The sequence below is a fragment of the Phyllostomus hastatus genome, unplaced genomic scaffold (genome assembly GCF_019186645.2).
Source record: "Phyllostomus hastatus isolate PE091 unplaced genomic scaffold, TTU_PhHast_1.1 phas_scaffold_129, whole genome shotgun sequence".
NCBI lineage: Eukaryota > Metazoa > Chordata > Mammalia > Chiroptera > Phyllostomidae > Phyllostomus > Phyllostomus hastatus.
In genome coordinates this window covers 10,932,738-10,958,831 of record NW_025334009.1, presented here as the reverse complement: position 1 = coordinate 10,958,831, position 26,094 = coordinate 10,932,738, and the positions used below count along the sequence as shown (strand labels likewise).

The following is a 26,094-nucleotide window of genomic DNA, read 5'->3' as shown; positions in this document are numbered from 1 at the left end:
GGAGCCGCAGGGATGGGCGTCCTCCTGGGACCAGCCGAACGAGAGATCCGGGTGCCCTTTAGGCTCTGTGCCCTCCGTCTCCTGAGCGGTCAATGCGGCGTGGCTACCAGGCTCTCGACTGGCATGGGGTCAGTGTTTCCAGAGGGACTTTGTAAAGCTGGACTGACGTGTCCTCGGCCGTGGCCCTTCGACCTGAGGCTGCGTCCCAGGAACCCAGATGTAGTTGTTGATCGGCTGGCTGGTCCCCTGGCTGGAAGCCCGCACTCGGTGCTGCCTGAGAAGGCGCTTGGCGCCCCCGGTAGCAGCAGTTTCCCTCTCGGGGTAATTAGACAGCGGTCAGCTCGTGATAAACCAAGGGGCCTTTTTAATCTTGGGAGTTAATATCCATTTATCATTTAATGATTCAAGATTACGTTGTAGCATTAGCCATGGAGGTTGGGGGCAGGAGTAAAAAGTCCTCTCCAAATTCTGTGTGAAACAGAGGACAGAGGTCGCCTGACGGGGGGACAGGAGGTGTCATCCTTCTCTGCCCTGGTCCAAAGGTCCGTGGTTCCCGTGAGGAAGCTCAGACCCTCGGCTGACACTTGAAATCCGTTCTCAGTTCCTCCAGCTCATGTCTGGGGTCTTGGGCGTCCGAGGGGCCCGCTTTCACGGGCACTTGCTCTGAACCCCCAAGGGTGTCTCCGTGGGAGGTGTGGCCACACCACGGCCCTTGGGACCAGGTACGAAGACCCCAGGAGGGGAGGACGGAAGTCGGGCCACCACACTCCCCGGATTCCCAGTGGAAAACCCGCTCCCCTGAGCGTGGCGTTGTCACAGGGCCTGTTGCTCCTTGTCTCTGTTGAACTTGACAGTTTTGTCATCTGCAGAGTGAGGTGCCACTGCCGTTCCTGCTCACAGCTCCCACATTCCTCCCAGTTCAGACCTCTTCTTGTGCGTGTGCTCGTGTGCTCGTGTGTGTGTGTGTGTGTGTGTGTGTGAGTGATGTATTCAGTTGCCTAGGGTGCACGGAATTGAGTCATACCCCGCTGTTTCCTTCTCTTGCAGAGAATTTCCTTGGTCAGTAGTTTTGCCGCTTCCCTGTTCCTCGGGTCCTACTGCCCCATTGACTACAGTGATGGTGAGTCCTGGGCGCGTGCCTGGGCAGTGGGCGTGCGGGGCGTGTCAGCCGCGGCCACCTGGGCGGGTGCCAGTCTTTGAGCTCTGTTATCTGTTGCCAAGGAGGGAGAGTATTCGTTATCTTTTGCTGTGCAACAGATGACCGCAGCTCGTGGCAGCTGAAGATCACAAATGTTTCTTATCCCACAGAGTGTCTGAAGGTCAGGAATCTGGGAGCAGCTTAGCTGCGTGGTTCTGGCTCAGGATCTCTCGTGAGGGGGCCACACAGCTGGCCACCAGGGCTGCGGTCATCTAAAGGCTTGTCCGCGGCTGACAGGTCCAGGGTCACACACATGATTGTTGGCCAGAGGCCTCAGTTTTTCCCCGTGTGAGGCTCTTGTGGGGCTGTGAATGACAACACTGCCGGGTTCCGCCACTAGGGGGTGGGAGAGGAAGAGAGCAGCCCAGCAGAAGCTGCAGAGTTCTACACCCTAATCTTGGGAAGTGACACACCATCACCACAGGTTGCACAGACCTCCCCAGGGACGGGGAGGCGGGGACCTCACAGGTGTGAACACCTGGACTCTTGGAAGCTGGGGCCCACAGAAGTTATTTACTGAAGTTTTTGTTCACATGGGGGAACTCACGAGAGTTGTGAGTTTCTGGAATCAAAAAGGAACAAAACTAAATGGAATCGGTGCCAGCGAGGAAGGAAAGCTGGGTGGAGGTGCCAAAGGAGCTCCTGGGTGAGCTGAGATTAAAAGGAATGACCGGAAGCGGGGAGGAAGGTGTAGCGCAAGAGCCCAGACCCATGCAAGTGGCCTGAGAAAGAGCCAACGCTCTGGGCCTCCTGGGATTCACCTGAAGTTTCCAGGGAGCTAAAGTGAGGTGACTAAAGAGTGGTCCCCAAGCTTCACTCGCAGTCTGGAGGAGAAAGGCTTTTGACAGCTAACTGCGGAGAACTCAGAGCAGCAGAGCCTAAACCTGGCCTAGCTCGAGAGTCCACGCACCCTCCCCACCCCTGCCTGGGGCTGGTACGTGCTGCTGGGGAGGGTCACACCATGGCTCCAGTAGGCGTGCCAGAGGGTCACGTTCTTCAGCCTCCGCTGGGCCCTCCACGCCGCTCACCTGAGGAGTCACCTAGGTTACCAGCTGGCTAACCTCCTCTCGTGGGCACGTGACTCCATCCCTGTCCCATCCCAGATGGTCCGTCTGCCTCTACCTGTGCTCTGGGTCCCCTCCCCTCCCTCACCCCAGGAAAGCCTGGGGAGAAATGGGTGGTTTTAGGAAAGACTTAGTGAGCTGATCTTAGTGGCTAGTGTGAGGAGGAGGAGCCTGAGAGCTCTGCTTGAAGGCGGGTGTGATTGGGGAGTCCCCGCGGGCTGGCCCCCCTCAGCAACAGGCTGCCTCTGAGCAGAACCTGGACCCACAGGGGACACACAAGGGTGGATCCTTGTCAACACACTGCTGGTGGTTCCCCTCCCCGGGCCAGGTGTCAGAGCGGCAGCTCTCCAGGCCAGCCGGTGATCCCGCCGGTGAGGAGGTTCTCGGAGGATGAGGACGTGGTGGGGCCACGCGTTTCCTCGGGCCCTGCTGGTCCTGCGGTTCCGGCGCGACCCGGGCACGTGGTGCACGTCCCACTGGTACAGGTTTGCTGCGAGAGAATGAGCCGCTCCCTGCCGGGTTTGTGCATTTCTGCAAGACGTTTCTTGTGTCCTTTCTTCCTCAGGTTCCGGAATGAATCTGTTGCACATCCAGGACAAAGTCTGGTCCCAGGCTTGCCTCCGAGCCTGTGCACCTCATTTGGAGGAGAAGCTTGGCCCCCCGGTACCATCGTGCTCTGTCGTGGTAGGTCCTCTTTCCAGTGATGCAGCCTCTTTGAGAGCTGGCGGCCACGGAGAAGCAGTGCAGTACACACACATACGTTCGTGTACACACAGGACTTTCAGTTCAGTATAAGACAGGTCAAGTAACAGTTTGCATCAGTGCTTAGTAGGTACTCAGGTGCAGGTAGAGATCACTGCCTGTTGGCAGTGGAGGAGCGGGGAGATTTAGGAAATTCCACTAGAAATCTATTGGAATAGGGAAAAAAATGAAGGCAACATTTTCGGTGATTGCACACCTTAGGAATAAAGCACAGAAAAAGCGATTCCGAGGTTAGGGACCGGAGTGGAGCTAAAGCAGGCAGGCTGGAGAAAGCACAAGCTCCAGCGAGCCAGACAGAGCGCAGGCCCCCATGCCAGACCGCCTGGGACGGGACCCTGGCTCTGCCACTGACCGGCTCTGAGACTTCCTTCTGTGCCTCAGTTTCCTCGTCATTTCCATCGTTCCTGAAACAATTAGAACAGTAGTACTTTCTGTCTTGTCGGGCTGTTGCGTCAAATAAATGAATTGATACCTTTAAAGTATTTAGGATACTTGGGACAGTGCCTGGTCCCACTGTAGTAGTAAAAACATTTAAGCATTAGAGTGACGCCCCATTCAGAACAGACACGGCTGTGAGTGCCCTGGTGTTCCTGGTTGGCTGGCTCAGTTCTTGGCTGCTTGGGGGACAATGGAGTCGAGGGAGACCTGGGCCGTGCCCCCAGGACCCTTTGGTGAGGAGCACAGGCTACACAGCTAGAAATCCCCGGTGGGACAGAGAGGAAGGAGGAGGTCCCCAGGCCTGGGGAGAGGCGTGGAGCTGGGAGCGGTGGGCCACGAGGAGACCCGAATTACCACGAGCCCTCCCCCTCGGGAGTCCCAGCCACAGAGGCCCTTGTCCGAGATCAACACCGACAAGCTGGAAACAGCCTTTGCCATCAGGGACGGAACCACAAAGCCACACCCTCACCATCCAGAGGGCGCCCTGGGGGCCACCAGCACCCACAGCGGAAGGAAGGGCCCAGGCGGGGCGCCGCCTGGCAGAAAGGCAGAGGGAGAGTGAACAGAGCACAGACCAGCCGCTGGGGCTGGTGGTCCATGCATCGCTGTTAGTGTCCCAGAGATGGAGGGTGGTGTGTCATCGTGACAGCAGGCCCGTTTGCCTGGGGCCATGAACTTGGGCCTCCAAGGGGCGCCTGTGCGGAGACTGGCAGTTGGGGGCACAGGAAAGGACAGATTCTGGAATGGTTTTGCGTTTTCCACTGTAACATATGCACCGCGTGATGGTGATGGGGAAAACAAGAAAAATCCACTTTGTAAAAAATTTTCATTGATCCATTTTAGGGAGAGAGAGGAGGGGGAGGACAAGAACATCAACTTGTTCCATTTATTTATGCATTTATTGGTTGCTTCTTGTATGTGCCCTGACTGGGGATCGAACCCTCAGCCTTGGCATATTGGGACAACGTTCTAAGCAACTGAGCTACCTGGTCACAGCAGCAACATCCATTTCTATCATCTGTTTTTGGGGGCAGGTCGTGTCCAGGAGGATACCTGGTGATTGGTTGTATCAGACACCCCTCAGGCCCCACCTTGCATCCTCCGGCCAGCCTTTTTCGCCAGCCCTCCTCCCCTGGCAGCAGCCTGCCCAGGCTGCACCCCACTTCCCACACTTCACTCACACTCCAGAGCTTCTGCGGCTCCACATCTGTGCTCCGCAAACCTGGAGGTGCAGGGAGTAACCCCATGGGCGGGAGCCGCTGGGGAGCTGCTCCCCTGTCCCGTCTCCAGGTGGACAACCTCAGGTCCGCTTCCTACACTGACCCGTGGGTGGGCCTGGTCGCCCACGGCGCTGACCAGCTCAACATTGCACCCCAGGACGGACTTACCCTCCTTCCCATTTTACTCTTCTGCTTCCTCTCTTGCTTCCTGGGATCACTTTCCCAGATAAGCCCGCTGCCCACGAGCCCCGACACAGGCCGTGTTTCTGCGGCACCCGAGGCTGAGACCGTGTATCTCCTGAGACATGGCTTAGTCTGCTCTGAACTCGAGACTCTGCTGGAGGAAGCAAAACTCTCTTCCCAGACACCAGGAAGTCTTATTATTTATTTTGTACTTTTAGAACTAAGATGAAGTCAGGGAAAGGAGAAGAATTGTCTGTGTGTGTATTTGTTTTATACAACTATGCTTTCTGAAGACTCCATGTCTATCTAGAGGGTGTCCCTGCCCTCTGGTCCCACAGCAGCTCGTGGAGGGGCCTGAGGGCCTTGGTTCCTGAGGGTCCCCGCCCCCATACTGCCTTTTCTTCGGGTTTATTTTCTTTAGGACATCAACCTCTGCCTTTGTACGCGCAGTTATTTTGAGTCCGAGAGCTGGGCTGTTAGAGGGCGCGTGGAAGGGTCGATGGGCTCCCGTGAGTTTGCTTACTGCTGTCCCCCGGCGATTTATTTTTAAAGCTGTATCCAGAATTTGGAACTTACGTGGCAAGGACAAGTTGAGGATTGGGTGGCTCTGGCGGCCTTGCACCTGAAAACCAAGTGGGACTTCGAAGGGGTGGGATGAACCCAGTGCCCCGGGCTGCTCCGGCTGCCCACGCACAGGGGCGACGGATATCCTTGGCTGGCCGCAGGGTGTGGCGCGACTGCGGGTTCCTGTAGCTGCCCCGTGACGGCCTGAGGGGTGGACAGCTGTGCTGAGCAGCGGGACTGGCCTCAGCAGTGTGCTGGCTTTTTCCTCAGGGAGCCGTTTCTTCCTACTATGTCCAGCGCTACGGATTTTCTCCAGAATGCAAAGTGGTGGCCTTCACTGGGGACAACCCGGGTGAGTGCCTGTGGGACTTCACTCTCCACGTAGCCTGACTCGGTGACTCGGTCCACGAGGGCACTTGGGAATGCCAGCCCAGCCTCTCGGGGAAGCCCTCTGTGGGGGGGGCCCCCACTCTCTGGACTCTGGGCTCCACCCCTGAAACCCGACTCCTCGGGGCTGCCCCACCTTGGCCTGCCTGTCCTCAGGAGGCGCTGACATGTGCCTCCCCACCTTAGAGGAAGGCGGACCAGTGATTAGGGAAAGCAGTCCTACCTACCCCTGCTTGACCCGCCATTTCCATTCCAAGCCAAACCTCTCGGTGCCTCGTACCCTTCCTCTGGAACGCGGTTTTCAGTCCCTGAACTGTCATTCAACCTACAGAGGGGACTGAGTGCTTACCCATCCACTGTGTTTTCCTTTCAAAATGAACATAATGACAGGGAGTCTCATTAGGAACATGGACTCGTCCTTATACCCACTCTGACAACTAGAAGAGCGTCAGGGAGAATAATAAGTAGGGCCTGCTTATTAGCCACGCGAGATTCCAGACATGTTTGCATGGCAGTGACAAGGGAGCAGCTTTCTGTCCCCTGTCTTGGGCTCTGGTTGCAGGCTGACGGCCGAAGCCACCAGGCAGGTAACCCTCAGCCAGTCCCTCCCTGAGTCTGACCTTCAGTTTGCTGCTGCCTTAAACAATAACTTATTTACAGCTTCATGAAAATAACAACAACAGTAACAAGCAAACAGATGAACAAAGGCTCGTGCTTTTTTTTTTATTGCAGAAAATTTTTTTTTCAATACTGACAAACCAAAGGAAGGACGTGAAACTCATCCCTGACTCAGAGATAACCACAGTTAAAATTCTGACGGCCATCCTTCTGACCTTTTTATGTCCAGCCAACCTGGGCGATGTTTCTGTCCAACATTTTAAGGGTTGTCGAGGGTTGTGCCAGCATGCATCTTACCAGTGCGCCGTGATGGGGGTTGGAGGGGATTCCTGGACCCAGGGCTTGGACACGCACTGCTCATTGCACCTCACCGGTCCCCACATTTCTCCTTCCATTCACTCTCCTGAGGTTTAGTGGGCACCTACTACATGACAGGCCTTCTTTTAGGTATCGGTGAGCAAGGCAGATAGAGATCGCTGTGCGGGCCACAGAGCCTGGCCGCCTGTCGTACCGCTGGGGCAGGGGAAGGCCCCTCAGTCCTGCCGCACCTTTGTCTTTCTCTGCCTCCCATGTCCTGGTGTCCTGACCTGACCCCTCAGTTCTCCGTGCTCCCGGGAGGGCCTGCCAGTGGGTGGGGAGTTTGGGCTGCTTTAGGGAAGAGGTCTTAGCCCAAGTCAAAGGCCCTGACCACAGGGCCTCCACCCTCTGACCTCTGGGGCTGCCTTTTGGGACCTCCTGAGCCCTCAGCTCCCCCATTCCTGCCTCTACCTTTATCATGTGGCTTCTGGTGGGAGGTGGGGGCTGCGCTCCCATGGGGGGCAGGGTGATTGCTGTGGGCTCTGTGGCTCCCATGTTGCTAACCAGAGTCTCCCTGGCCCTTCTCAGCATCGCTGGCAGGCATGAGGCTGGAGGAAGGTGACATTGCGGTAAGGTGACTTCTCCCACCCACGCTGCGCCAGCTCTTCTGCCCCGGGGGTCATTTTCGCTGCCTGTCAGGGTGTGCTGCTCCCAAACAGCAGCTGAGTAGGGGGACCCAGGCCCCAGGCCCTGCCCACGTCATCTGTCTGAGAGGGTCATTTGCCTTTGCCGAGTCCTCTGCCTGCCTTGGCAGTGCCCAGTCTTGCCGGGCACAGTGGCAGAGGGTTCAGACATCGGGCCAAGGGCTGAGAGCTCCCGGATGAGTTAGGAAGACATCACCCCTGCCCTCCTGGGTTCAGCGGGAAAACCACCGGGGAAGCCAATCCCCACGGCACCTTTAGTTAGACACGGTTGTGCTAAGCGCTAGAAAATCAGTCCTTAGGATCCGAGACAGCCGTAGCAGGGGAGCTGACCTTGGACTCTTCTGGTGTGGGAGGGTCAGAAGAGGTTTCTCCGAGGCAGTGGCACTTAATCTGAGGCCTGAGGAGTGACATGGTGGGGCCAAGGCGCCTCACCTCCACCCGTCTCTCCCTAGGTCAGCCTGGGCACCAGCGACACCCTGTTCCTCTGGCTCCAGCAGCCCACGCCTGCCCTGGAAGGCCACGTCTTCTGCAACCCGGTTGACCCCCAGCACTACATGGCGCTTCTGTGGTAGGTGGGGTCGGGACGGAGGAGGTGTGGGCAGGCTGGCCCCCACCTGGAGCCCCTGAAGCCGTTCCACTGAGCAGGTTCCTGTGGGCAGCCGAGCCCCCCGGGACTCATTGGGTCTTGCTGACAGCAGAGCTGGGTGGGGAAGAACCCAGCACCTGGAGTCTCCAGTCCCCAGTCCCCAATCCCCAGGTGGGGTTCAAAACCCCACCACCCACATCCTATACAGCCTGGGGCAGATGCCAGCCGTAGTATGCCTGAGCCACACTTTGCTCATAAAATGAGAATAAGAGCGTTTACTTTGTACTGTTGGGACATGTTTGGCACGTGGCACTGCCTGACAGTTCTTACAGAAAGGGTGTGCGTGTGCTCTGCGTCCTGACCACAGGCTTTTAGAGACACTGGAAGCTACTCAGGGAGGTTTCCAAACCTCTCAGCCCCAGGAGCCGCTGGAGGACGTGTAGGTCTAGAAAACCTAGCCAGCCCCTCCCGGTTGCCCAGGTGGTGCAGTGTGCAGAAACCCAGGGTCCCCGTCCCTCCCCGGGCTCCTCTGTGTTTACAAGGCAAACTGCTCTGCAAACAGCCCAAGACAAGTGCATTTCCCGGGGATTTCCGAGACGTGAGCTGGCCCCGATACCTGAGGGGGGACCTCAGGTCCCTGCCGTGCAGGGGCTGGGGCTCGTGGTCCAGCCTGACCTGCAGCCCCTCGACTTGGCGGCACGTGGGTCCAGCCAGCAGGCACCGGGACCCTCCCTCAGGCTCATGGGCACTTCTGCAGCTTTAAAAACGGCTCTCTCATGAGAGAGAAGATCCGAGATGAGTCGGCTTCCTGCTCCTGGAGTGAGTTCTCTAAGGCGCTGCAGTCCACGGAGATGGGGAATGGTGGAAACTTGGGTAAGCTGTTGGGTGGTGCCCGGGCCCGTGACGGGGCAGCAGCTGCCTGTGGTGGGGGGTGGCAGGGCCCGGTGCCCCATTGGTTGTGGGGCGAGGAGGGCCAGGGAGAAGCCCAGGAGCGCCCTGACTGCCTGTCCTTCTGCCCCGTGGACCTTACCGCTGGTGTGAGGCCCTGGGTTCGGAGTGAGGCAGGGTTGGAAGCTGCTGTTGGCGGCCTCTCTGTGCCCTGCGTCTTCTGTCCCCCTCCAAGCCCCTGGTGACAGCATCAGAAATGGCAGCCGCAGCCCCTACTGCGTGCATCCCTGTACATAACCGTCTGCTGGAGGCACAGCGTCCTGTTAGGAGACGTGCCCAGCGTCTGCAGCAGGCCTCTGGGCAGGGAGGGCACGTGCCTCCCTGGGTCCAGCTGTTGGTAGCGACAGTGGCGCCAGGTGGTAGACGGGTGGGGTCAGACTGGACCTGGGTTCAGCGACCTCAGTTCACCAACCTCAGTACGTGAGTTCCGGCTAAGAAAGAATTCAGAGCCAAGACTCAGACTGTAAGAGAAAGTCTATTTAGAAAGCCACAGAGGCGGAAGAAGTGGCTGTAGAAGAAGTGGGCTCAGGAAACAGGTTCCAGAGGCAAAAGAAGGGCCCCTTGGAACTTAGGAGAGCGAAAGGCAAAGGTAATGCGTCCGGCGGGGCGGGGGCGGGGGGGGGAGAGAAGGATGATGGGAAAGGCGTAGACACACTCCCCAAGGGGAGAGCACACTGGGTCCTCCATCCTGAGGGCTTTTAAGGGTGGGGATTTTAGGGGCCGTCCCAGGGGAAGATCTCCATAGAATAGTCATCAGCTTTTCAGGTGTGTCCTTTCAGGGTCGAGGTCTTCAGTGATGGGTGGGTACCAGGGCAGGGGCCGTGAGTCAATGCAGCTGGTCCTCAGGTCAGTCGTGGCATCACTTGTCTGGTTTTGCTAGTTCCCCGAGCCCGGAGCTGGAACGCAGCTGAGGCCTAGATGTATTTGGTGCAGGTCAGAACTCCGCTGCCCTGGGGGCTTAATGCTTACAGGCTATTATTCTACGGCTCTCTGATTTGGTTCCCTTCCAAGGGGCTCTAAGCTGCATGACCTGCGATGGGAAAAGTCAGGGGTTCTAAACTGCATGACCAGCGATGTTTCTATGGATAGAAAGGTTACCCCAGGGGCGAAGTCCTTGTTTTCTGTGGTCAGGCACCAGGGCTTTCCGCTCTGGTGACCCTCTGTGCCCCGCCCATCGTACTTGCTCTGCTCACGTCTGCCTGACCGCCTGCCACAAAACCCGTGTGGTATTTCAGGGCTGGTGGCCAGCTGCCCCTGGCCTGGCTGCCAGGGGAACGTGGGAGGGGCTGTCTAAGACAAGGTGGGCCTTTCCAGTTGTCCTCTGTCCTGCCGGAGGCAAGGAAGTGAGGGTGTCTGTGACATCATTGGGCAGATGAGTAGGGCCCCGTAGACAGGGGTCATCGCATCTCACCCTTTTCTAACTCTTGAAAAACCCACCTTTTGTTTTTGGCCACTGACAGCTAGTCTCTTCCTGGTCCGTTTCAGGCTTTTATTTTGACGTAATGGAGATCACCCCTGAAATGATCGGCCGCCACAGGTTCAGCGCAGAAAACCGTGAGGTACGTACGTGTGAGACTGACTGGTCTGGAACTACATCGACTGCATTGCTGACTGTTAAATTTAGCAGCTGCCTGTCAAATTTCGCCACTGTTAGGGGCTTCATTCCTTCACTCACTCATCAATAAAACACATTTTTGATGTGCCAGGGTGCACGGTTAATGCTGGGGAGTCAGCAGGACCTAAGACGCGAGCCCTTCTCCCAGACAGGAGTGCAGAGCCCCTCCCTCAGGGGTCTCCCCTGAGCTAATGCGCTCGCACTGACGACCACTGGGCGTCAGAGCGCCCGCTTCCTCGGCAAGATTCATCCCGCACCTACCAAAGACTCACAGATCTCAAGACCATGAATTCCTGCCTCTTTGAAAGAGACTCTGGGGCTGGGGGAGGGAGGGAGCACTCACATGTATTGAGCTCGGTTTTCTTCTAGACACTCGCCTGGTGGTTTGTTTGTTGTTTTTGGTTAAATTTTTATTTTGATCCTCACCTGAGGACATGTTTATTGATTTTAGAGAGGGGGAAGGGAGGGAGAGAGGAGAGAGGCAGAGAAACATCGATCAGTTGCCTTTTGTATGCGTACTGACCGGGGATTGAACCTGCAACTTAGGCACGGACCCCGACGAGGAATCGAACCAGTGATCTTTCAGTTTGCAAGATGATGCTCCAACCCACTGAGCCACACCAGCCAGGGCCTGGTGGTTTTCCTTCTTTTTCTCATTTACCTCTCAGAGGAACTCTGTGAGATAGGTGTTGCCAGCTCCTTTACAGATGGAGAAATTGAGACCCAGAGAAGTTAAATAGCACGCCCAAGTCACGAGGACCTAGGTGGTAGAGGGGCTCAAACCCAGTCTCCTCTGGCCCCGAAGCTGCTGTTTTATTCCCCCCTCCCCCATGTGGCCTCCCAGGAGACACCTGGTTCTCCCTCGCTGCTTTGAATGGACTTGTCTATGAGACAGCCAGCGGAGTCAGCACCACGTTGTGGGTTGGACCTCGGAGATGTTTCCAACCCAAACAACTGTCTGAGGGCCGATGAGTCAGTCTCTGAAGTTGGCGTTGGCTCACAGGGCCGATGGTGGCGTCACCTATTGGATTGTAAATAGAAGTGGGGGGGTCCATCCCCGTCTTCTCATGGAGGGTCAGTTTGGGTTCTGTTGTTCATCACAGAGAGTAGACATGCCTGTTCTCTTCTGTGTGAATCTGTCTGGGTTTGTCAAGGGAGAAGGTGGTTTTCTTCATTCCTCCCATCATCGGCTGCATGATCAGTACCAGGTGGTGCAGACACAGAGAAGAATGAGGTACCCATGGCGCCCACTCCATGGTGTCTGTTGTCTAGGAAGGAACAAAAACATGTATGAGTACAGTGTGCAGTGTGGCTAGGGAGGAAAAGGACAAGGTGCCCCATGAGAAAGCAGGGGTGAGCTAGATGGGGTGACCAGGTGTGGCACCTCTGAGGAGGTGGCCTTGAGGTGGGCAGACGTCCCGGCAGAGGGAGCAGTCGGAGGCACCAAAAGTAGGTGCGTCGAGTTGGGGTAGCTCAGGAGGGAAAGGGCAGGAGTGTCCGTCACTGGTCTCAGGGGCTAGAGGTACAGGCCAGGCTGAGAGGTACCCACCAGCGTTAGCCTGAGGGCGCCCCACAGCAGCCGGTTCACAGTATAAGCTCCTGGCTCTCACTTAGGGTCAACTGTGTAGACCAGGCTCTGTTGTCTACCTTGATCGTTGTAACAGCCTACAAACACAGGTGCTGCCCTGGCCAGGTGGCTCCGTTGCTTGGAGTGTCATCTCATACCCCAAAGGGCTGTGGGTCCTATTCATGGTTGGGGCACAAACCTGGGTTGCAGGTTCGATCCCTGGTCAGAGTGCATGTACAGGAGGCAACTGATCATTGTTTCTCTCTCACATTAATGCTTCTCTCTCTCTCTCTCTCTATAGAATCTATGGGCCTGTCCTTGGGTGAGGATTTAAAAAAAACAATGGGTACCACTGTTATCTCAGTTTTGTTAAGAAAGAACACAAGGCCCAGCAAGACGTGCATCACTTATTCCAGGCCACAGAGCTGAGCGGCAGAGGCAGAGCATGAACCGGTGGTGGCCTGAGCTCTCTGGTGCTCTGACTCCCCAAAGTGGTACTCACGTGAGGCTGCCAGCACATGTGTGTGAGGTGTGTGTGTGTGTGTGTGTGTGTGAGAGAGAGAGAGAGAGAGAAAGGCAGTTAGTGGTTCAGGAGCCCAGCTATACAGGAGCTCCACTGGAGGCCTGAGTCATGAGTTCCGAATCTGGGTTTTTGTTTATTTTTTATTAAATTATTTATTTGTTTATTTTTAGAGAGAGAGGAAGGGAGGGAGAAAGAGAGGGAGAGAAACAGTGATGTGAGAGAGAAACATTTATTGGTTGCTTCTCACACGACCCCAACCAGGGACCTGGCCCACAACCCAGGCATGTGCCCTGACTGGGAATTGAACCTGTGACCTTCTGGTTTGAGGGACGACGCCAAACCCATTGAGCCCCACCAGCCAGGGCTGGGTTATTGTTTAACTTGGTAACATGCACACGTGCATGGACAATGAAAGTCCTTCACTCCGCGCTCGCTTTCCCCTGGAGACAGGTCTCAGCGTTCCCCAAGGATGTGGAGGTCCGAGCCCTGATTGAAGGGCAGTTCCTGGCCAAGAGGATCCACGCCGAGGGCCTGGGCTATCGAGTCAGTAAGTGAGCTGCTGGCGGGCTGTGATCTGGGCTGGGGGTCCGGGGTCCCACTCACACTGAGGCGCCTGAAACCCTTGGGACCTTCAGGCATGGCCTGGCGGGCACTGTCTGTCAAGGCTCCATTGCGGGGCCTCCCGAAGGAGAGCCCAGGAGCCTGGCCCCTGGTGGCGGCTGACAGTGAGTTGACCGGCGCTTGTGGGCAGGCTGCCCCTGGGAGGCAGGCTGTTCCTGCTTCTCCACTCTGTCCTCAGTGGCCCGGTCCCCTGGCCGGGAGCTGTAGGGCTTAGAGATCCTCCTTAGAAGTTTAAGTTCCAGCCTGCAAACTGAATGTCTCAAGCTCAAGCTCTGGACCCTGAGGACAAGGGCCATGCAGGTGCTGGGGCCGTGACTGCACCCTGGCCTCTCTCTAGCCTGGCCAGGCCCCCGCCTGGGGGGCAGAGTACTGGGCATTCCAGTTTGGGCAGGGAAGAGTGGGCATGTGCAGTTTGGAATGGAGGGGCAGAACCGGGGTGGGAGAGGCACGTGGGGGAGAAAGGGATTTCTGAGAACTCCACCTAGGGAACGGGAAGCTTTCGGAGGTGTGTGAGTTCCCGCACTGATGGCCTTGCTGTGCTCTGGGGGTTCTGCAAGGTAACCAGGCTTCTAGGATGTATCTGTCCTTCTGGGCAGCTGCTGTTGTCACTAGAGAGGGTAGGAAACTCCTGAAGCCTCTTGGCTTGATGGCCTCTTCATGGTACTTCTATGGGCAATCTGAGTTCTATGTAGTATATGTGTTATGTTTTTGAACCCACCAAGTGAAAGGATATTCTAAAAATAAGCTTCAGGAAAACTGTTTGAAAACCTGTTAGGCAGCACCTACTAAAGCTACAAGCTCACCCCTCGGCGAATATGTGTTCAAAATGCGTGTACATGTTCCCCAAAGACGTATAGGAGACCATTCCTTGTGGCTCTGTGCTTGGTAGCCCCACACGGGAAACACCCCGACACCCATCGATAACAAGCAGGGCAAGTGCATTGTGGGTATTCATGCAGTGTGATACTGCACAGAAACCAAAGTGAACCAGCCTCAACTACACGCAGCAGAATCGGTGCATCTCACGCAGTGGAGCTCTGAGCAGAAGCCAAGCACCGAGTATGTATGGCAGGCTTCCACGCACATCAAATTCAAAGACAGACCAAACTGTTTGCTGTGGTCAGAAGTCAGGATAGTTAGCAGTTACCGTTCAGGAGAGGGGCACGAGAGAACCTCTGGGGTGCTGGTGATGTGCCGCCTCCTGGGATAGGTGGGTGTTTCATTTGTGAAAATCTGTCAGGCTATCAGCTTATGATGTGTGTGTAGATTTTTCAGGGTGTGTGTGTGTGCAATAAAAATGCTACATGTAGTCACGTGCCACGAAAACGATGTTTCGGCCAACGACAGACCACGTATAGGACAGGGGTCTTACAAGGTTAACATGGGGCTGAAAGTTCCTATCACCCAGTGATGTCATAGCTGTCGTAACGTCATAGCGCAGTACCTCGCTCACGTGTTCGTGGTGATGCCACCGGTGTAAGCAGACCTGCTGCGCTGCCGGCTGTATAAAAGTACCGTACCTCTTCTAGGTTGAGATATGTTTGGATACACGTATGCTTCCTGCTGTGTTTCAGCCGCTCACAGTGTTCAGTACGTGACATGCTGTACGGTGGGGTTGTGGCCCAGGAGCGGAAGCCTCGGTGTGCGGTAGGCTAGTGATGCGTGGGTCACCGGCCAGCAGTGATCACAGAACGCTGCGGATGGCTCATCAAAACGCGAGAAAAAACATGCACAGAGACAGACCAGTTTCTGTGGAGAAGTAAGGACAGAACGGCCACCCCCTCTAGTGGGGAGCGTGCCGATTTACCGTCCAAACCAGCTTTTATTGGGTTGTTTTGCATAAGAATTCAGGTAAAGCACATTACTCATTGTGAGGAAGTAAGGATCAAACGATAGATAACAAGGAACTCTGTGGGTCTATTTTGAGTCAGGGTCAAAGAGCTGTAAGACTCTAATAAGGAACAAACTAACTTCCTCCTTGGACCCTTCTCATTCAACTGAGAGCGTTCTGAACAAAGAAGGTTTCACAGGAATTTACATGTTCTTTCTTAGGCCTGATCACCCGGGGAATCCGCCCTTTCCAGCTCAGGGCGGCACCACCCTGTCATTGTTTCAGGCTTAGGTGGAGCAAGGGAAGTAAGGCAACCAAGAGATTAAGAGATTTTCTTGCAGAGCAGAAGTACTTGGGCTTTGTCAAAGCCAAAGGGTGAGAGTCCATCACCCCCTTTTGCTGTAGCCCCCAAAGTCCTTCTTTTGGGGGCCTCCCACGTGATCGTGCCTGTCTTAAGTCGTTCCCCCCTTGGGGAATCTTACTCGTCATTGGCTAACCGACCAAGCATTGGGGTCCAGGCAGGGTGAGGTATGAAGGAACAGAAGCAGCACTCCTGTCAGGGAGATAAGCTTGTCTCCTTGCTGGCTGGTTCCAAGGGCGTCGTTCCCTCAGCCTTAGCCTAGGCGGGGTTGCAGCGTCTGATCCCAGGCAGGGCGGTTCCCAACAGGCTAAACTATGCGGGTGTGCGAGGTGCACTCTGTGGTGTTCACACGACGACATTGCCCACCAGTGCATTTCTCAAAATGTTTACCCTTGCACGGCCATGCGTGCTTGTGAACAAATGAACATTTATAAACATACTCATTCCTCTCCACCCTTCCACTCAAACTGCAAAAAGAAATTCCCCAAATCTCTCCAAGACCTCCAAGTTCCCTGAGGAATGCGGTCAGGTGAGCAGGGCAGGGATGGTGCTGAGGTTGGCAGCGACTGCCTGACAGGAAGGGTGCCCTGGTTGTCAGGAGGGGGTGGGTGGGGGCTGGAGGCTGCCCTCACAGGTCAGTGTGCAGGGAGAGGCAGCGAGGACAGAGAGGCCCTCCTGGGCTCCGGGGGGTGGTGTGGTCTTGTCGTCATTCCCAGCCTCCAACGTGGCTCCTGTGCAACAGTGTCAAGTTCCTTATCCTCTTAGCAAGCTTAATCAAACCTGTCTTGCCAGCTCGGCTGGGTTCTGCTCAAACCAGATCATGTCACGTGCCAGGAACTGCAGGGGGCCACACTCAGAAGAGGCATCATTTTCCCAGTGGCTGTGTGGACTGACCTGCGTGGGGTTTGTTCCGAATCGGTCATAGTCTTATTATAATAGCGTTTAAGAAGAATAAAGAGGCACTTTAAGGAAGAGTGATGATCGTGATAACAATAGCTGCTGACATGTATTGAGCACCTGCTGTGTGCCCGGCCTGGCTCTAAGCACAACAGCGCTCTGAGGTAGATGCTGCTATCACTCTCACTTCCCAAAGTAGGACACCGTGTGTTAGATCACTTGCTCGAAGCTGAACCAAGCTTCTGGCTCTGGACTCTGGGTTCTCAACAACCAGGCGAAATCTGCTTTATGCAAAGAACAATCGCTCTGGTGCTGTTCAGACACCATCAGGCACACACCTGTCCACGCTGGGCTGACGCCGTGGTCCCTCGGCAGCTTGTTTCCATGCATGTTTCATTTTGTTTAAGTTGATTCGTAAAAGCAATAAAACCTTGTCTTAGCAAGTGTGGAACATAAAGGGAACTACTTAGAATTCCATCCCCTCTTCCCACCACGTGCACCATCTGGAAGTCCCTCCAGTCTTCTTCAGGAGCTGATTTTTGTACAGCTGTGGTCCTGGTCCCTTTGTACACGCAAACCCTGGGATTTCTGCAGAGCCTGCTTCCTGGTGCTTCACCTCACCCCCAGCTGGTCCTCCTGGCAGTCAGGTGTGGAGGCTGTTTCTGATTTTCCCACGTGGATTCATGCTGGAACATCTTCCCAGTCCTAGGTGGCTTCCTTAGGGGACTGTCCTCCCTTCCCCTGTCCCAGCCCAGATGCCCCCTTCGCGGCTGAGAGTGGAGATGAGGCCGGCCGAGTGGGGCAGCAGGGGCTGAAAACACGTATTTGTTTTTAAATAGCCGTGTAACACACGAATGCCCTTCCATTGTGAAGGCGTCATGCAGCGCAGAAGCACACGGCTCTGAGTGCTGTGAGAACACAGAGCTCCCTGTGTTCCCGCCCCGCCCCAGCTCCCCAGCACCCCGCCCAGCAGCAGGCCCTGGGGGAGAGCTGGTCCGTGGTCCACGGGAGGATCAGCTCTGCCTCTGGGGCTCCGCTGGGCTCCAGTCTGCCTCACCTGCCCAAGTGCAGTTGCTAGATGGTGGGCGGGTCTCTCTCTGTCCTGGCCGAGTTTGTCTGCCTCCGGAGACGTATTATTCCGCTACTCTCCACTACCGGAAGAGCCAGCACTTAAGGGCACATCTCATCCCGGGATTTAATTCATTTAGACTCTTTGCATGTACAGTGTTTTGATAGCTTTGATAAGAGTCTGTTTTTGTTTATATTTTAGAGTTCTCTGATTGTTACATGATACAAGGAATGTTCTTTCTTGCCTATCTCCCTTTTAACTGGAAATGGAACTATGTGTCTTTTGTTAGACAGGCAACCTTATTAAACTTTTATTAGTTTGTCTATTTTTTAAAAGGTTTTATTTATTCTTAGAAAGAGTGGAAGGGATGGAGAAAGAAGGGGAGAAAAATCGATGTGTGAGAAAAACATTGATAGTTGCCTCTAGCAGGCCCCCAATTGGGGACCTGGGCCACACCCTAGGCCTGTGCCCTGACTGGGAATTGAACCAGTGACCTTCAGTTCACAGGCTGGCACTCAGTCCCCTGAGCCACACCAGCCAGGGCAGTTTGCCTATTTTTAATATTTCTAGATGGCCTATTGTCCATAGATAAGGGTAGCTTCATCTTTCTTTCAATCCTTCCATATTTTATTTGTTTGTCTTACCTTACAGCATTGCTTAGAATAGCTAGTACTATGCAATAGTGTATTGGATGGTATGAATCTTTGCTTCCTTCTCATATTAGTTCTCTGTTGCTGTATAACAAATTATCCCAAACTTAGCAGCTTAAAACAATACGAACACTTATTACCTTATACGGTTTCTGTAGGTTGAGCATTCAGGGTTAGCATAGCTCGGTGGCTCCGGCTGAGGTCTCCCCTGAGGCTGAGCTCAGCATGCTGTCTGGGGCTGGGGTCGTCTAACCACCAGACTAGCGGAGGCTGCAGGGTCCGCTTCCGAGGCGGCTGGTGGCAGGAGGCCTCGGATCCTCACCATGTAGGCCTCCGCGCAACGTGAGTGTCTCCAAGACGTGGCCGTTCGCAGCCCTTGAAGAGAGGCATCCGAGAGAGGGTGGTCTGCAGCAGGGCAGGAAGGAAGCCTCCGTGTCCTTCATGACCCAGCCTTGGCGTCCACACTCTGGCGCTCACACGAGTCAGCCTCTTCAGTGTGAGAGGGGACTGCATGCAGGTGTGACCGTCAGGAGGCAGGGGACATTCGGGGACAGTTTTTGGATCTGACAGGCACACCAGCCTTAAAGGGAATGCTTCTAAATAATCCTGTTAAGAATGATGTGTGTTGTGAGTTTTGGATATATGTCTTCATCCGTGTGAGTCAAGTCCCTTCTAACCCTGTTTCACGGACTTTGTTTTTTAATAATTAAAAAAGACATGAAGACACTAAGAAGTGGGTGGGACAGCAGCCTCACCAGCAAATCCCATGCGACAAGCCTGCGGGGACAGAACCAGCTGTAGGTCTCTCTGCCCCCTTGTCTCCTGAGAACAGCAACAAGCCTCGGGCCCATACAAGCCCTTGGTGGCCAAGGGACCCTGGAGAACAGCCTTTTCTGCCTTGGAAACTGTCACAGCCGTCCCTCTTTTCCTTTTTCCTTGCAGTGCCCAGGACGAAGATTCTGGCCACGGGAGGGGCGTCTCACAACAGAGACATATTACAGGTAAGTGCTGGCAGGCCCTCTTGCCTGCCGGTTACCTCCTGGAGCCGGGCACTCAGCCCCAGCACTGCCTCTGCTCCCACCGCACCTCCCAGGAGGCCAGCTCTGCTGCCTGATGCTCACGCCGTGAGCCAGTCGTCTTAGACGCAGGGGGACCCCACGGCCCGTGGAACTCCACTCTGTGGTATCAGCACTGGTCTCTGTCGTCACCCAGAGAGTGCCCGTCCCACACGTCACGCCTGACATCGCGTGCCAGTGTTCTTGCCTTCCTAAACGTTTCTCCCTCCCAGTGTAAAGAGCTCTGATATCCCCAGCCATGCCTCTTATCATACAGCTGTCAGGCTGTGTCCTCGTCTTCCTGGTCCTCCATTAGGCTAGAAATACGTGACCAAAATTGGAGTAGTCCACCTGCAGATGTCTGGCAATCGGGCTGTTACATCTCGGGGCTGTCAGGGTCCTGTTGGGACACGGAGTATTTTTTGGATGTAGCCCGAGGCTGCCTTAGCTGTTGGAATAACTGCCTCAGCTCTTGACTTGTCATACTCCTGTCTTAGCTTAGATTCTCGAGAGGCAGAGTCTGAAATGGACAGTCTCTGTGAGGGATGCGCTGAGAGAGTTCTCCAGGGAGACAGGGAGTGAGGGGTGCTGGCAGGGCAGGGCAAGAGCCACAGGTGAGGATGCGGTTTTGGCTGGAGTCAACCTCAGCTCCGTCCTGTGGGGAGATCTGGGACATGAACTCTACCACAGACTGGTTTCCAGCTTGGGGTAAGGGGGGCCGGCTGGCCACCCTGGGGAGGGGTGAAAATAACCTCCTGTGAGAGGCAGCCTCTGTTCAGATGAGAGTGCTTTTAAGGAGGGGCAGCTGTGAGCCGTTAGCAGCTAATACTCACAGCACGTGGTGCGGGGTGCACGCCGGTCCAGTCAGGGGATCCTGAGGGGACATCAGCTCCTCTCAGTACACGTCCTCCATTCTGAACGTGTGCAATTTATTTTGGGGGCCTAAATGGAACGCTCCATCTTTATCCCTACGAAACACGCCCTCGTTAGGTGGGGTTGGGCTTGTGAATATTAGTCGGCTGCCCAGCCCGTCTCCACCTTGACCGTTTGCTAAGCCTGCTTCCAAAGTCTCCCTGCTTGTCACTGATAAAATGCGTAAGCAGTGCGGGGACACCCTGGAGAGCCGGTCATCCTGACCCTTGCGTCACCGGGGTGTGTGGCCACGCATTCTCCCTTTAAGGCAGTGGAGGTGGCGTGGGAGGCACCAGAAGACGGATGAGGAAGGAGGGCCGGGATAACATGTGCCCGTGTTCCCTCTGGGGAACGGCTCACCACGGCCAAGACCTCTGTCCTTCCCAGGTGCTCGCGGATGTGTTTGGCGCCCCAGTGTATGTCACAGACACCGCCAACTCGGCCTGCGTGGGCTCCGCGTACCGGGCTTTCCACGGTAGGTGGATGGGTCGGGGGAGATGCCTCCGGGAGAGGTTGGGGCACTGGCTGAGCTGAGGAGGGCGGAAAGGGGAGATCGGGAGGTACCCAGTCTTTAGGGACATTGAAGTCTCGTGGGCTGCAGCGTCCTTTTTCTGCCTCTCAGCAGGCGAGAACCAGCCTCAATTTTCTGTTCCTTTGTTCTCTACGTAACCTGGGAAGGAGAGACAGGCCCCTGAGTGAGTGAGGCCTGGTCAGCGTCAGGCTCAGCAGAGCGACCTTGGGAAAGACATAGGGCATGCTGAAGGCACGCGGGCTTGGGGGTGGACAGCAGGTGGGTGGGAGACGGGGTGAAGTCCAGAGCCACCTTGTCAGCAAGAGCAGGAAGTTGAGACAATGATGAAGGCTTCAGAGCCCAGCACTTCAGGACCCTGGACAGCGGCCCAGGCCCCTGGGCTCCCTGGAGGCCTCCCTGAAACTCCCAGCCATCTCTCCACCCAGGAAAGTTCTGGCGGCAGCAGCACGTGCCCACAGGGTGTTCCTGCTTCCGTTTGGCCAATGTGCTCCGCCCCCTGCCTGCTCAGGGTGCTCCTCCAGCCGCCCACGTCCCACAGGGGCTTAGTCTTTTCCCTCTAGAGGGTCCGTTCTTCACACGTTTGCTCTCCACTTTCTGATGTGCCTTTTGGCACTTATATTTTCTACCAGCATTGAGAGCTAATTTGGGACTAGATCCTTCTTTTAATTACCTGTTTTTTATTCCCCTCCGTCCACACCCTGCCCACCTCACATCACTTCCTATCGCTTCCTGTATCGTATCATTGGGCAATTTATATCCAGATTGTCATGCTTTTAGTTAAAATCATATTACATCAGATTGGGTTTTATTTGCATTTACCTATGAGTTTTTCTTTTCTTTTTTTAACTCATTGAAACTTTTTTTTCTCTCTCCTTTGTGTCTACACTAGTTTTCTTGCAACCTACAACCTAAATACACTTTTTTGAAGAGGGCATTCAGTAAGTGATCCTTTTCTGAGGCCTCACATGTCCAGCAAGGGCTTTACTTTGTCCTCCCAAAGAAGATGACCTTGGCTGGGCAGAGGATGCTAAGTTCAAAGTACTCTCCTTCAGAACTGTGAAAACACTTCCAAAGTCTTCCAGCCTCCAGTGTTGCCCGTGAGAAGCGAAAGCAGGGGAAGAACTCCTCCGTAGGGAAGGGTCCCAGCGTTAAAGTGCATCGAGTTTCTTTTTCATTTTCCTCTTCTGTGCCTAGTTAGTTGCCAAAGGTTACCTGAGGTGCTGCCCTACGCTGCATCCCCAAAACCGAAGCCTGAGCTAAGTCCTAGCACACCGGGTCTCACCCCGAGGTGGCTCAGCCACTTTGTCTAGAGACCTGCACGCCCCAGCCGGGTCCAGGGGTGAATTTCACATGCAGCCCGTCTGTGCCTGAGTGGGAAGGCAACCAGGCCTTTTGATTGGTCTCACTGCTGGCCACCACGCCACTTACCCATTCACGCGTCCACACAGCTCCAAGCTGGGATGCTCCAGCTCTCTGATGAAAAACCGGGCCTTGCCCTGGCTGGTGTGGCTCAGTGGGTTGGGCATCATTCTGAAGACCAAAGGGTCACTGGTTCGATTCCCAGTCAGGGCACATGCCTGGGTTGTGGGCCAGGTCCCCAGCGGAGGGCATGTGGGAGGCAGCTGATCGATATTTCTCTCACACATTCACATTTCTCTCCCTCTCTTTCTCCCTCCCTTCCCATCTCTCTGAACATAAATAAATAAAATCTTTTTAAAAAATCAGAAACAACAAAACTAGGCCTCACCTCTTCAGTGGGCATGCCTTCGCTCCTGGTGATGTGTTTCCCTGTCAGTCCGATGCTACGCTTTATTGCCCAGAAATTCTTCACTATTTCTTGCCCACCTGTGGTAACCTTCCCTCTTTTCCAGCCCCGCCACTGTTTTTTGGGGTGAGTATTTATTGAGTGCCTCCTGTATGCAGGTAGTGTGTGAGGTACCAGGGCTCTCGTGGAGACCCAGTTCCTGGCCTCACCAAGCCAGGCAGGGGCCTTCAGCATGCCTGTGGCCAGAAGCGGTGAGGGTGGTGCTCTGAGGGAAGTGGACGGTGCAGTGAGTGATGGGGCAGGTGAAGGGAGAGGTGAGGAATGAGGGGGGGATGGGGAGGACAGGCAGGCGGCTTTGCTCTCCTGTCAGATGCCGGGGCTCCACTGCCGCCGCCCGGTCTCGTTATGAGTGAGCAAGACAAACCAGGCCCTGCTGTAGAAGCCTGCACTTGACATTTTTCTTTGTTCCCTCTCTTTTTTAAAAATGGTTTTATTGAGGCATGATTCTATGACATAAGAATCACCCAGTGTTAAGCGTGCAATGCAGGGATTTTTAGTGAATTTACTGAGTGGTGTGACATCACCATAATCCAGTTTTAGAACATTTTATCACCCCAGAGATAAAATGCTGTTTCTGGTTATTGTCCTTATTTGCAACACACACTGACGCGAAATGAGCCTTCCCTTCTAGGCCTTGCAGCTGGGACAGATGTGCCCTTTTCTGAGGTTGTGAAGTTGGCCCCGAGCCCCAGATTAGCCGCTACTCCAAGCCCAGGAGCTTCTCAGGTGAGAGACCATCAGAATTTGCTAATTGCATTTGCACTGCGAAAACCAACTGGGTTCCTTTTTCCCCGGGAGGTAAGTTTCTTTTTCACCTGCATTCAAGTTGATGTACTCCATGAAACAGAAATCCTACCTTTAAAAAAAAAACTTGTCAAGAAACCAGAGCAAAAGAAGCCAGGTTATCAGCTGAGATTCACAGATACTGCTGCTGTTGCAGCCCCAGGGGTCAGATAAGTCGCTGGACTCCCCTTCACATGCCCCAGGGCAGGCCCTTCTGCTTCACCAGTTCCAGAAGCCGCTGAAGGACTGTCACTTAAGCACAAGGCATGCTGGGTTTCTAGCACTCAGATCTGACGCCTGGATCCAAGACAGCTGTGTAGTCCCTCAGGCCAGGAAATCCCTGGGAGGCAGCCCCGCTGTTGTCGATCTGCTTGCCCAGAAAGCAGACTCTGAGATGTTGATTCCTGAGGCAGGAGGTTTATGGGGGCGTGCTTTTCGGATCTAGGCTGTGCACCGGGCGGAGAGAGGAGGTGAGCTGCAGGGCAGTCTCTATGGAGCCCTCAGCCATCCCCACAAGGACTTCGGAAGCTGGGATGACCCTTTAGAGTTTTACCCAGCTGGGGCGCAGGGCCAGGCCTTCATACCCCGTGTCTGTCAGTCAGTGCATGCAGGCTGCAGTCCACCCCAGGATGGGGCAAGGCAGCTCTCTAGAGCGAAAGCTAGCCCCAAAGGGGGCTACCGGCTGAGGACTAGGACAGGAAGTTCTCCATTCCTGAAGGGCAGTCTGGGCGGTGTGCACAGTGGCCACTGCAGCCCTGTTCTCTTTGCAGAAGGTTTTTGCAGCCCAGGAGCTGGGGCAGCACAGACAGAGGGCCTTACCCTTCACGGTGGTGCAGCAGGCGGCCTGAGCCTCACACTCACCCCAGTTGTCCTTGGCCTCGAAATGCCCTGGGGCGATGTGGAGTGGGCCCGGGTGGCTGCTGTGCACATACTATGTCTGTGTTACAGTGGAGGGACCCCGAGCTCAGAAACCCCCAACTTTATAAAGGAGAAGCAAGCAAAGCTGCCCAACCTTGATCCCCAAAGGACACATTATCTTTATTATCCCAGTCAGGAAAAAAAAAAAAGTTTCTTCTGCCCCCAGAGGGCGACACTACAAACATCCTTGAAAAGATGCTCCGGAACAAAAGCTGGCACCAGACATATAGAAACACCACAAAGGGTTGTTCCCGGCATATCTTGGAAGCAGAAGCTCATGCTTTCCTGGCAACAGGGAAACCCACGCACATAGGTGCCCCCAGGTGTTGTTATTTGCTGTTGTGTGCCCTTGCGTTGAAGGCGCAGCTCAATGTAGTAGAAAGATCCTACCTTGAGATCAAGGGCCTCTGGGTTCTGCCCTCATTCTGCCTCTCCCTCACCACCTGGCCTTCACCTGACCTTGAGCGGCACTTCTCATCTCCAAACCTCTGTGTCTTCATCTGTGATTTGGGGACAACATCTCTCTTGGCTATGTTTAACCTGCCAGTTGTGAGACTCAAAAGAGCATCCTTGACTATAGTAGCTTTATCATATAACAGGAGGTCTGAAGGTCACTGCCAGTGTTGGTGCAGTGGTTCAACAGTGTCAGGGCTGCAGGTCACGCTCCCTGCAGTTCTCCAGATCAGCAATGGACAATGGGAACCTCCTGAGAGCCACATAGGTCATTTCAAATTTTCTAGTCGTCTCATTTTTTAAAAAAAAGTAAAAAAGAAATAAATGAATACTTTTCATAATATTTTATGTAATCCAGTATATCCGAAATACTGTCATTTCAACATGTCATCATTAAGAAAAAGTGCTAATGTGATATTTCGCTTCCCTTTTGTCTGGAGCTTTTGGAATCTGGTGTGTACTCGGAACACCGGTTACATGTCAGGTGCTCAGAGGCACACGTGGCTGTGGTTACTGTACTGGACCCTGCAGCCCTAGGCATGTTTCAGGTGGTTGCAGGGTGTCTGCAGCTGCTCCAAACGTCATGTTCCCCCGACAACTGCATTCATGGGGCACAGAGTCTCTCCCCACACACTTACTAAGACATAGTGGTCTGTTCCCCTCAGTTCCCCCAAAAGACTGCCGCTGGGTCCTACAGTCAGCCTCGGTTGTAAGAAAGGCTGGGGGCAGCGTCTGGCTCTTTCATCCTGTCTAGAAGGAGGCCAGCAAGGAAAGAAGGTATTTGGGGAGGCAAACAGCTGCACCTGCCTCATTACAGGCAGCAAATCCTCAAGGTGGGCACCGCCACCCTCCCTGGCTTGCCCGTGGCCCGTCACTAATAGCTCAAGGAACTCTTTACCATGAAACCCAAGGGTAACCTCAGAATCCCAAACACCAGGTTGCAAGCAGGACAGGTCTGTGATTGTTGGTGTAAGTGACCTGTTCGAGAACTGGACTGTACATTCCTCGAGAGCGGGGTGACGTCCTGTTTCCTCTCTGTGGCACTTCCCGCAGTGCTGTGCTCAAGAGGAAATTCGGAACAGCAACAGTGTCTTCTCTCTGGGCTCAGCCGAATGTTGCCGTTTCTTCCTTGGAGAGGAAATCAGGGCCTCCTTACTCTCTCTGCGTTCACAGACAGAGCTGCTCTAGCTGCCCCAAGAGTAGGTCCTTATTGCATAATCAGTTACTGAAGTACTTCACGGTGGAGTTAATTAAGCCATGTCAACAAGGAGTGGGATTGGCGTGAACTAGCGGTGTTTGTGAGTCCCGAGAAAATCCGGGTCCTTTGGCCCTAAGACAACACCTGCTCACCTGAAGTGCACCAGTGTTTCTCAGGCAAGGCTCTTAGAGCCGCAGGGAAAAGAAAAAGAGCTTTAAAAAAATGAATGAAGGGTAAGCATGTGGGGTTGCATTTCCCTGTGGTCTGTTTTCCCTTTTTGGTTTTTTTATTTGAGTTTATTAGACAGCACATTCT

At 54.6% G+C, this 26,094-nt stretch overlaps 1 protein-coding gene across 1 annotated transcript in view; it reads left to right on the top strand.

Moving 5' to 3' along the window:
* XYLB (xylulokinase) overlaps positions 1 to 26,094 on the top strand; it is a 39,975-nt gene that overhangs the window by 11,112 nt on the left and 2,769 nt on the right. Inside the window, exons 8-18 of the mRNA XM_045857446.1 lie at positions 1,048 to 1,120; positions 2,828 to 2,946; positions 5,700 to 5,781; positions 7,320 to 7,360; positions 7,888 to 8,003; positions 8,779 to 8,894; positions 10,455 to 10,528; positions 13,125 to 13,221; positions 19,046 to 19,104; positions 20,458 to 20,545; positions 23,059 to 23,153. Coding sequence (XP_045713402.1) covers positions 1,048 to 1,120; positions 2,828 to 2,946; positions 5,700 to 5,781; positions 7,320 to 7,360; positions 7,888 to 8,003; positions 8,779 to 8,894; positions 10,455 to 10,528; positions 13,125 to 13,221; positions 19,046 to 19,104; positions 20,458 to 20,545; positions 23,059 to 23,153 — 960 coding nt within the window. The remainder of the gene's footprint in view (positions 1 to 1,047; positions 1,121 to 2,827; positions 2,947 to 5,699; positions 5,782 to 7,319; positions 7,361 to 7,887; positions 8,004 to 8,778; positions 8,895 to 10,454; positions 10,529 to 13,124; positions 13,222 to 19,045; positions 19,105 to 20,457; positions 20,546 to 23,058; positions 23,154 to 26,094) is intronic.